General features: G+C 41.2%; 1 protein-coding gene across 1 annotated transcript in view; it reads left to right on the top strand.

The window, feature by feature from the left end:
* The window catches only part of DGCR8 (DGCR8 microprocessor complex subunit), a 125,809-nt gene extending 114,037 nt beyond the window's left edge, over positions 1-11,772 (top strand). Inside the window, exon 14 of the mRNA XM_069756125.1 lies at positions 8,534-11,772. Within this exon, the coding sequence (XP_069612226.1) occupies positions 8,534-8,617 (84 nt within the window). The 3' untranslated portion in view covers positions 8,618-11,772. The remainder of the gene's footprint in view (positions 1-8,533) is intronic.
* The last annotated feature ends 531 nt before the right edge of the window (positions 11,773-12,303 follow it).

The raw sequence follows: 12,303 nt of genomic DNA, 5'->3' as shown, positions 1-12,303 counted from the left end.
TGTTCTTTTTGCTAATATTATTTAAATGCTCTGCTATTCACTTTTTGAGCTTCTTGGTTGTGCAACCAATGTACCTGACATTTCACAAACCGCATTCAATACAATAAATCACATGGTGGGAATCACAATTGAGGAAAGATTCTAGGACGTGATTCACACAATGTGGTAAAGGATTTTTTCCTGTCCATTGCAAAAGTGCATAAATTGCAGCGACTCCCTGAACATTTGTAGAATTCCGTGGCCAAAAGCTAAGTGGGTGGTGGCTGCGGAATCCGTACCAAACTGGGAGATATCATATTGCCCAACGAGCAACCACATCTGGCAACACACCTGCAGCCCCTGTCCACAATTTTCCGAAGGACATCATCCTGGTTAATAATGGGTAGATATTTTAAACTAATCTGTTTTAATCTGCTTGAATGTATGGTGTGGAGAAAGTGTGGCAAATAAGCCACCCCCGTGATTGAAACCAGAACAGGGAAAATAAAGTTCATTTTTTCTCCGCAGTGCTCCGCTAAGTGCAGGCGCCATTAACGCTATTAACCTGCAAATTAACCCCATATCTGCAGGTTAATAGTGTTTTTTCTGGTTACAGGTTCCCTTTAACCCCTTCATTACTTTGTTTTTTTCCGTTTCCGGGTTTTTCTCCTGGTCTTCCCAGAGCCATATCTTTAACCCCTTCACCCCAAAGCCTGTTTTCACCTAAGTGACAGGGCCAATTTTTACAATTCTGACCACTGTCACTTTATGAGGTCATAACTCTGAAACGCTTCAACGGATCCTGGTGATTCTGACACTCTTTTCTCGTGACATATTGTACTTCATGATAGTGGTAAAACTTCTTCGATATGACTTGCATTTATTTGTGAAAAAAACAAAAATTTGTCGGAAATTATGAAAATTTAGCAATTTTCAAACTTAGTTTTTATGCCCTTAAATTAGAGAGTTCTATCACATAATATAGTTAACCCCTTTACCCCCAAGGGTGGTTTGCACGTTAATGACCAGGCCAATTTTTACAATTCTGACCACTGTCCCTTTATGAGGTTATAACTCCGAAACGCTTCAACGGATCCTGGTGATTCTGACATTGTTTTCTCGTGACATATTGTACTTCATGATAGTGGTAAAATTTCTTTGATAGTACCTGCGTTTATTTGTGAAAAAAACGGAAATTTGGCGAAAATTTTGAAAATTTCGCAATTTTCAAACTTTGAATATTTATGCAATTAAATCACAGAGATATGTCACACAAAATACTTAATAAGTAACATTTCCCACATGTCTCCTTTACATCAGCATAATTTTGGAACCAATTTTTTTTTTTGTTAGGGTGTTATAAGGGTTAAAAGTTGACCAGCAATTTCTCATTTTTACAACACCATTTTTTTTTTAGGGACCACGTCTCATTTGAAGTCATTTTGAGGGGTCTATATGATAGAAAATGCCCAAGTGTGACACCATTCTAAAAACTGCACCCCTCAAGGTGCTCAAAACCACATTCAAGAAGTTTATTAACCCTTCAGGTGTTTAATAGGAATTTTTGGAATGTTTAAATAAAAATGAACATTTAACTTTTTTACACAAAAAATTTACTTCAGCTCCAATTTGTTTTATTTTACCAAGGGTAACAGGAGAAATTGGACCAAAAAGTTGTTGTCCAATTTGTCCTGAGTACGCTGATGCCCCATATGTGGCAGTAAACCACTGTTTGGGCGCATGGGAGAGCTCGGAAGGGAAGGAGCGCTATTTGACTTTTCAATGCAAAATTGACAGGAATTGAGATGGGACGCCATGTTGCGTTTGGAGAGCCACTGATGTGCCTAAACATTGAAACCCCCCACAAGTGACACCATTTTGGAAAGTAGACCCCCTAAGGAACTTATCTGGATGTGTGGTGAGCACTTTGACCCACCAAGTGCTTCACAGAAGTTTATAATGCAGAACCGTAAAAATAAAAAATCATATTTTTTCACAAAAATTATATTTTTGCCCCCAATTTTTTATTTTTCCAAGGGTAAGAGAAGAAATTGGACCTCAAAAGTTGTTGTCCAATTTGTCCCGAGTACGCTGATACCCCATATGTGGCAGTAAACCACTGTTTGGGCGCATGGGAGAGCTCGGAAGGGAAGGAGCGCCGTTTGACTTTTCAATGCAAAATTGACAGGAATTGAGATGGGACGCCATGTTGCGTTTGGAGAGCCACTGATGTGCCTAAACATTGAAACCCCCCACAAGTGACACCATTTTGGAAAGTAGACCCCCTAAGGAACTTATCTGGATGTGTGGTGAGCACTTTGACCCACCAAGGGCTTCACAGAAGTTTATAATGCAGAGCCATAAAAATAAAACAAAATTTTTTTCCCACAAAAATTATTTTTTAGCCCCCAGTTTTGTATTTTCCCTAGGGTAACAGGAGAAATTGGACCCCAAAAGTTGTTGTCCAATTTGTCCTGAGTACGCTGATACCCCATATGTGGGGGGGAACCACCGTTTGGGCGCATGGGAGGGTTCGGAAGGGAAGGAGCGCCATTTGGAATGCAGACTTAGATGGAATGGTCTGCAGGCGTCACATTGCGTTTGCAGAGCCCCTAATGTACCTAAACAGTAGAAACCCCCCACAAGTGACACCATTTTGGAAAGTAGACCCCCTAAGGAACTCATCTTGATGTGTTGTGAGAGCTTTGAACCCCCAAGTATTTCACTACAGTTTATAACGCAGAGCCATGCAAATAAAAAATATTTTTTTTTCCACAAAAATTATATTTTAGCCCCCAGTTTTGTATTTTTCCAAGGGTAACAGGAGAAATTGGTCCACAAAAGTTGTTGTCCAATTTGTCCTGAGTACGCTGATACCCCATATGTTGGGGTAAACCCCTGTTTGGGCACACAGGAGAGCTCGGAAGGGAAGGAGCACTGTTTTACTTTTTCAACGCAGAATTGGCTGGAATTGAGATCGGACGCCATGTCGTGTTTGGAGAGCCCCTGATGTGCCGAAACATTGGAAACCCCCCAATTATAACTGAAACCCTAATCTAAACACACCCCTAACCCTAATTCCAACGGTAACCCTAACCACACCTCTAACCCTGACACACCCCTAACCCTAATCCCAACCCTATTCCCAACTGTAAATGTAATCTAAACCCTAACCCTAACTTTAGCCCCAACCCTAACTGTAGCCCCAACCCTAACCCTAGCCCTAACCCTAGCCCTAACCCTAGCCCTAACCCTAGCCCTAACCCTAACCCTAGCCCTGACCCTAGCCCTAACCCTAGCCCTAACCCTAGCCCTAACCCTAGCCCTAACCCTAGCCCTAGCCCTAACCCTAGCCCTAACCCTAGCCCTAATGGGAAAATGGAAATAAATACATTTTTTTTTATTTTTCCCTAACTAAGGGGGTGATGAAGGGGGGTTTGATTTACTTTTATAGTGAGTTTTTTAGCGGATTTTTATGATTGGCAGCCGTCACACACTGAAAGACCCTTTTTATTGCAAAAAATATTTTTTGCAATACCACATTTTGAGAGCTATAATTTTTCAATATTTTGGTCCACAGAGTCATGTGAGGTCTTGTTTTTTGCGGGACGAGTTGACGTTTTTATTGAAAACATTTTTGGGCACGTGACTTTTTTTTTATCGCTTTTTATTCCGATTTTTGTGAGGAAGAATGACCAAAAGCCAGCTATTCATGAATTTCTATTGGGGGAGGCGTTTATACCGTTCCGCGTTTGGTAAAATTGATAAAGCAGTTTTATTCTTCGGGTCAGTACGATTACAGCGATACCTCATTTATATCATTTTTTTATGGTTTGGTGCTTTTATACGATAAAAACTATTTTACAGAAAAAATAATTATTTTTGCATCGCTTTATTCTGAGGACTATAACTTTTTTATTTTTTTGCTGATGATGCTGTATGGCGGCTCTTTTTTTGCAGGACAATATGACGCTTTCAGCGGTACCATGGTTATTTATATCTGTCCTTTTGATCGCGTGTTATTCCACTTTTTGTTCGGCGGTATGATAATAAAGCGTTGTTTTTTGCCTCGTTTTTTTTTTTTTTTTCTTACGGTGTTTACTGAAGGGGTTAACTAGTGGGACAGTTTTATAGGTCGGGTCGTTACGGACGCGGCGATACTAAATATGTGTACTTTTATTGTTTTTTTTTTTTTATTTAGATGAAGAAATGTATTTATGGGAATAATATTTTTTTTTTTTTTTTTTCATTATTTTGGAATATTTTTTTTTATTTTTTTTACACATTTGGAAAATTTTTTTTTTACTTTTTTACTTTGTCCCGGGGGGGGACATCACAGATCAGTGATCTGACAGTTTGCACAGCACTCTGTCAGATCACTGATCTGATAGGAGTGCAGGCTGCTTCACAGTGCCTGCTCTGAGCAGGCTCTGTGAAGCCACCTCCCTCCCTGCAGGACCCGGATCCGCGGCCATCTTGGATCCGGGGCTCGAGCAGGGAGGGAGGTGAGGAGACCCTCGCAGCAACGCGATCACATCGCGTTGCTGCGGGGGGCTCAGGGAAGCCCGCAGGGAGCCCCCTCCCTGCGCGGTGCTTCCCTGCACCGCCGGCACATCGCGATCATCTTTGATCGCGGTGTGCCAGGGGTTAATGTGCCGGGGGCGGTCCGTGACCGCTCCTGGCACATAGTGCCGGATGTCAGCTGCGATAAGCAGCTGACACCCGGCCGCGATCGGCCGCGCTCCCCCCGTGAGCGCGGCCGATCGGCTATGACGTACTATCCCGTCCAGGGTCAGATAAGCCCAGGGCACCTCGACGGGATAGTACGTCTAAGGTCACAGAGGGGTTAATAAACAACATTTCCCACATGTCTGCTTTACATCAGCACAATTTTGGAAACATAATTTTTTTTTTGTTAGGACGTTATAAGGGTTAAAAAATGACCAGCGATTTCTCATTTTTGCAACAAAATTTGCAAAACCATTTTTTTACGGACCACCTCACACTTGAAGTGACTTTGAGGGGTCTATATGACAGAAAATGCCCAAAAATGACACCATTCTAAAAACTGCACCCCTCAAGGTACTCAAAACCACATTCAAAAAGTTTATTAACCCTTCAGGTGCTTCACAGGAATTTTTTGAATGTTTAAAAAAATTGAACATTTAACTTTTTTTTCAGAAAATTTTTACTTCAGGTCCAATTTGTTTCATTTTACCAAGGGTAACAGGAGAAATTGGACCACAAAAGTCGTTGTACAATTTGTCCTGAGTACGCCGATACCCCATATGTGGGGGTAAACCACTGTTTGGGCACATGGCAGAGCTCGGAAGGGAAGGAGCGCCATTTGACTTTTCAATGCAAGATTTGCTGGAATTGAGATCGGAGCCCATGTCAAGATTGGAGAGCCCCTGATGTGCCTAAACAGTGGAAACCCCCACAAGTGACACCATTTTGGAAAGTAGACCCCCTAAGGAACTAATCTAGATGTGTGGTGAGTACTTTGAACCTCCAAGTGCTTCACAGAAGTTTATAATGTAGAGCCGTAAAAAAAATTTATATTAATTTTCACAAAAAATGATCTTTTTGCCCCAAATTTTTTATTTTCCCAAGGGTAACAGGATAAATTGGACCCCAAAAGTTGTTGTGCAATTTGTCCTGAGTACGTCGATACTTCATATATGGGGATAAACCACTGTTTGAGCGCATGGCAGAGCTCGGAAGGGAAGGAGTGCCATTTGACTTTTCAATGCAAAATTGGCTGGAATTGAGATCGGACGCCATGTCGCATTTGGAGAGCCCCTGACGTGCCTTAACAGTGGAAACCCCCCCACAAGTGACCCCATTTTGGAAAGAAGACCCCCTAAGGAACTTATCTAGATGTGTGGTGAGCACTTTTAACCCCCAATTGTTTCACTAAAGTTTAGAATGTAGCATTGTGAAAATTAAAAAATCATTTTTTCTTTCCACAAAATGATGTTTTAGCCCGCAATTTTTTTTTCCCCAAGGGTAACAGGAGAAATTGGACCACAAATGTTATTGTCCAATTTGTCCTGAGTACGCTGATACCCCACATGTGGGGGGGGAACCACCGTTTGAGTGCATGGCAGAGCTCGGAAGGGAAGGAGCACCGTTTGAAATGCAGACTTAGATGGATTGGTCTGCAGGCGTCACGTTGCATTTGCAGAGCCCCTGATGTACCTAAACAGTAGAAACCCCCCACAAGTGACCCCATATTGGAAACTAGACCCCCCAAGGAACTTATCTAGATGTGTTGTGAGAGCTTTGAACAAACAAGTGTTTCACTACAGTTTATAACGCAGAGCCGTGAAAATAAAAAATATTTTTTTTTCCACGAAAATGATATTTTATCCCCTATGTTTTTATTTTCCCAAGGGTAACAGGACAAATTGGACCCCAAAAGTTGTTGTCCAACTTGTCCTGAGAACGCTGATACCCCATATGTTGGGGGGAACCACTGTTTGGGCACACAGGAGAAGTCGGAAGGGAAGGAGCCCTGTTTTACTTTTTCAAAGCAGAATTGGCTGGAATTGAGATCGGACACCATGTCGCGTTTGGAGAGCCCCTGATGTGCCTAAACAGTGGAAACCCCCAATTATAACTGAAACCCTAACCCCAACCCTAGCCCTAACCCTAGCCCTAACCCTAACCCTAGCCCTAACCCTAATGGGAAAATGGAAATAAATACATTTTTTTACATTTTATTATTTTTCCCTAACTAAGGGGGTGATGAAGGGGGGTTTGATTTACTTTTATAACGTTTTTTTGGCGGATTTTTAGGGTTGGCAGCTGTCACACACTAAAAGACGCTTTTTATTGCAAAAAATAGTTTTTGCATCACCACATTTTGAGAGCTATAATTTTTCCATATTGGAGTCCACAGAGTCATATGAGGTCTTGTTTTTTGCGGGACGAGTTGACGTTTTTATTGGTAACATTTTCGGGCAGATGACATTTTTTGATCGCTTTTTATTCCGATTTTTGGGAGGCGGAATGAACAAAAACCAGCAATTCCTGAATTTCTTTTAGGGGGGGCGTTTATACCGTTCCATGTGTGGTAAAATGGATAAAGCAGTTTTATTCTTCAGGTCAGTACGATTACAGCGATACCTCATTTATGTAATTTTTTTTATGTTTTGGCGCTTTTACACAATAAAAACTATTTTATATAAAAAAAATAATTGTTTTTGCATCGCATTATTCTGAGAGCTATAACTTTTTTATTTTTCTGCTGATGATGCTGTATGGCGGCTTTTTTTTTTGCGGGACAAGATGACGTTTTCAGCGGTACCATGGTTATTTATATCCGTCGTTTTGATCGCGTGTTATTCCACTTTTTGTTCGCCTGTATGATAATAAAGCAATGTTTTTTGCCTTGTTTTTTATTTTTATTTTTTGCGGTGTTCACTGAAGGGGTTAACTAGTGGGATAGTTTTATAGAGCGGGTCGTTACGGACGCGGCGATACCAAATATGTGTACATTTATTGTTTTTTTTTTTTTACATAAATAAATGGATTTATTGGGAAATGTTTTTTTTTTTTATTTGGGGATTTTTTTTTTTTTAACTTTCTAACATTGTCCCAGGGTGGGACATCTGTGTATTAGAACAGATCGTTGATCTGACACTGTGCATAGCACACTGTCAGATCAACGATCTGACATGCAGTTTAGCTGGCTCTCCAGCGCCTGCTCTCAGCAGGCGCCGGCTAGCCAGGTCACTTCATGACCCGGAAGGAGTCCGGCGGCCATCTTGGATCCGGGGACTCCTTCCGGGTCACCGGAGCAACGCGATCTCATTGCGTTGCTCCGGTGGGAGAGCGCAGGGAGCCCCCGTCCCTGCGCGATCCCCCTCTATGCCGCTGTCACTACTGACAGCGGCATCAGAGGGGTTAAATGCCCGCGATCGGCGATAGCGCCGATCGTGGGCATTGCTGCGGGGAGTCAGCTGTCATATACAGCTGACACCCGCACCCGATCACCGCGGCGCTCAGCGCGAGACCGCGGTGATCGGTGCGCCGTACTAGTACTGCTGCTGGCACAAATGCAGTGCCGGCAGCGCAGTACTAGTACGGCGCATGGCGCGAAGGGGTTAATTAATTTTTCTGTCAATATGGCCGTGTGAGTACTTGTTTTTTTGCGGGACAAGTTGTGCTTTTGAATTACACCATTGGTTTTACTATATAATGTACTGGAAACGGAAAAAAAATATTGAGTGCAGTGAAAATGCAAAAAAAGTGCAATTCCACAATTGTTTTTTGTTTTTATTTTTTTTTACCATGTTCACTATCCACCATTATGATTCTCCAAGTCATTACAAGTTCACAGATGACCAACATGTATAGATTATTTTTTTTTTTATTTAAGTGGTGAAAAAAAATCACAAACTTTGCAAAACAATAAATGTCGCCATATTCTGAGACCCGTAGCATCTCCATTTTTCCAGATCTGGGACTGGGTGGGGGCTTATTTTTTGTGGCAAAATCGCTTAGTAATATGTTCTAATTATTATGTATTTGTTTTTTCCACCAATAGGAAGAAACGCGGAAAAAGCCTAAAATGACGATTGTTGAATCTGCACAGCCCGGCAATGAACCGCTTTGTACAGTAGATGTTTGACCTGAGCACTAAAGGGAGCAATAAGAAACTAAGAGCGCTTACTTTGACAAACTTTTCATCTGATATAGAAGGTGATTCATAAACAGGGCTGCTTCCTTATGCATTGTCCTTTTTTTTTTTTTTTTCTTCTTCTTCTTTCTCGGAACTGGACAAAAAATAGACACATTACCTCCTTTATGAAGAACTCTTTTTGTTTTTTTATTTTCTTTTTAGCTTCTGTCAAAAAGATTTGCTGAGGTGTGTAAATCTAAAAAGCAAAGAAAGTGATACACTTAGGACATCAAGCACTTCCGCTACTAGGGTCATGCCCATCTGTGTATGTAGAAAAGACGACTAAATATAGGTCCTAGTTGCAAAATGATAAGCTAAAATATTCAGTTGACTGAATGCACTGAATAGCTGATTAATTAGACTGACAGAACTTGGTATACCTAATATTTGCTGTGATGTTTTGCCTACTGATCGCTGTCTAGCTTGCCATATTTATTTCTGCCTAGGTCCTGTGATATAAGGTCTGACCATTTCAAATGAAGATGTGTGGGAAAGCTTTACACTGCGGTAGCCACTGCAATATGATCCATTGTGGTTACTGGCCTATAGGCACAGACCATGCGAAAAATAACAATCCGGACACTAGCTTTTTAGGAATTTACTCCGATTTGAACTATGAAGGACCCACAGCACAATATCCAGCACATCCAATTATTATTTTGCACACATCTCCGCTGCTTCTGCTGTAAAGTCTCGGTCACATCAGTTGGCCTCTATAACCTGGATTGACCGCGTGTTGCGGCCATATCATTTCCTGGCAAGTTCGGAGCAATCAACTGCTGTATTTCATCTCTTGTATCATAGGTGTTTACTGAAAAGATGTCGTGTAAGCACAGCCTGTATGCAAACTGAATGAATGTTGTTGTCCTATGCCCTTTAATAGCTGCATCAGTCTGCAATGCAAATACTACTTGTAAGTAAGTGTGGTACACATTGTATGCAGTGTACCGGGCCTGGGTGGTCACACTTGCCTTGTATGCAGTGTACGGGGCCTGGGTGGTCACACTTGCCTTGTATGCAGTGTACGGGGCCTGGGTGGTCACACTTGCCTTGTATGCAGTGTACAGGGCCTGGGTGGTCACACTTGCCTTGTATGCAGTGTACGGGGCCTGGGTGGTCACACTTGCCTTGTATGCAGTGTAATGGGCCTGGGTGGTCACACTTGCCTTGTATGCAGTGTACGGGGCCTGGGTGGTCACACTTGCCTTGTATCCTAAGAGGTCACATGAGCAGGAAGTTACAGCGGGTGCTCACGCTGTTTAATACAATGAATATTTAAGCACACAAAGGGTGGCTTTAAAGGCTTAAGGAGCTTTATAAGAATTTCTTCAAGACATCAGGCAATAGGTTGTTACCAGGAGAAATGTATAATTTAGGAAGAATTGGAGGATTGTAATACAAAGTTCCTTACTTTCGATGAATTTTGTACTTTTCAGTTAACTGTATTCCTGGTGAATTGGTGCAGACTGCCTATTCTCTTACTACGCTATGATGTTTTAACTAGAAAATTGGTCAATAATTATGTAGGATCCTACAAGTGATACAAATATGAATGTTGGTAAGCTTTCTATATGTAGATGTTATTCATCAATATTGCCTGTGTTGTAAAGCCTTATATGTACCAAAGGCAGTGACGTTCTGTCTGCTACCACCATGTGGGCTGCTTTATACCTTCCTCTTCTTGCTGTTTTGACTCAGAAATCTAGCTATTTTATCTAAACTTCATTAAAAGCCAAGTGAGCGTGGCCAAAATGTGTGGGGTTTTTGTTTGTCATCCATCCCTTCTTTAACTCTCTGTCTTTCTAGCACAATTATTTTAGTTTTTTGTTATTCTCATCCATTGTGCGGCTTGTCCAACACTTTACTTCTGTAGTGAAACTTATTTAGTTAGGCAATAAAAAAAACAAAAAGCAAAACAACTGTATATGCAATATAGTGATAAAACCCATCCGGGCGCTTACTTTTATATAATATAGCGTCAGGTCTAACTTCTTCCACATTGACACCAGTCTGTTGTCGCAGGGCTTGGTAAGAACCATGCTCTTAGGAGTTCCATGAGGAGCATGACATAAAGGTATGCTAGCTCAGATTTCTATCTTTTATATCCTTGATTGTATATTTAGATCTTGTCTTTATTATTTTTATTATTCACAAATACTACAGCATATATAAATTTTAATGCAAAACTAAATCATTATTGTATATAGCCAAATCGGTAATACTCCAGTTGTACACGCATATAGGTGAAGACCTTCATAGTACTTTACTTTGGCAGCTACTAATTAGAGTAACAGCAAGTATAAACCTGCATTCATACTATATGTACTCACAATATGAGGCCTATACATTGGCAATCCCAACCCAAAATGTGGGGTCCAATGTGGTAATGGTCCTCTAGTTTTATATCGTACAGACATGCTTAACCCCTTGGTGACCACAATACATCTTTTTACTGACCTGACATAAGAGAATAGCATCCTCATACAGGTGACAATCCAGCAGCTGTCGGCTGTACACTATAGCTGACAACTTGCTGCATTAGCCACGATCAGTATTTGCACCGACTATGATCGTTTAACACCTTAAAAGCTGCTGTCAATAGTGACCATGGCATCTAAATGGATGAGAGAATGGTGGTTTCCTCCTTAACCCCATTGGCACCCTGAGATCTTGATCGTGTGGTTCTGATGTTTCCCATGGCAATTCAAGGCTAAATAAAGGCCTTAACCCCCGGAGCTTTTATCTGTTTTGCATTTTCGTTATTTGCTCCCCTTCTTCCCAGAGCTATAACTTTTTTATTTTTCTGTTAATATGGCCATGCGAGGGCTTGTTTGTTTTTTGCGAGACGAGTTGTACTTTTGAAGGACACCATTCGTTTTACCATGTCGTATATTAGAAAACAGCAAAAAATTCCAAGTGCGGTGAAATTCCAAAAATGTGCAGTCCCACAGTTGTTTTTTTGTTTGGCTTTTTTACTAGGTTCACTAAATGCCAAAACTGACCTGCCATTATTATTCTCCAGGTCATTACGAGTTTAGACACCAAACATGTCTAGGTTTCTTTTTTTTTGTTTATCTAAGTGGTGAAAAAAAATTCCAAACTTTAAAAAAAAAAAAATTTTTTTAAATTGCACCATTTTCCGATACCCGTAGTGTCTCCATTTTTCATGATCACAGGTCGAGTGAGGGTTTATTTTTTCCGTGCCAAGCTGATGTTTTCTGATCGCCCGTTATTGCATTTTAATGCAATGTCGCAGCGACCAAAAAAAACGTAATTCTTGCGTTTTGACTTTATTTCTCGCTACGCCATTTAGCGATCAGGTTAATTCTTTTATTGATTGGGCGATTTTTTTTTTTTATTATTTTTTTATTTTATGGTGAAAGGGGGGGTGATTTGAACTTTTATTTACTTTTGGCATGCTTCAATAGTCTCCTTGGGAGACTAGAAGCTGCCATAACCCAATTGGCTCTGCTACATGGAGGCGATGATCAGATCACCTCTATATAGCAGAATTGCTCACTTGCTATGAGCGCAGACCACAGCAATCCGGCACGAACAACCTTAGAGGTCTCCAGGAGACCTCTGGTTGTCATGCCAACACACCAGTGACCTGCGATCACGTGATGCGGGTCACC

The sequence above is a fragment of the Ranitomeya imitator genome, chromosome 1, assembly GCF_032444005.1.
Source record: "Ranitomeya imitator isolate aRanImi1 chromosome 1, aRanImi1.pri, whole genome shotgun sequence".
Classification (NCBI taxonomy): Eukaryota; Metazoa; Chordata; class Amphibia; order Anura; family Dendrobatidae; genus Ranitomeya; species Ranitomeya imitator.
Note: the sequence above shows the minus strand (reverse complement) of the source record. Positions and strands in the feature narration are given on the sequence as shown.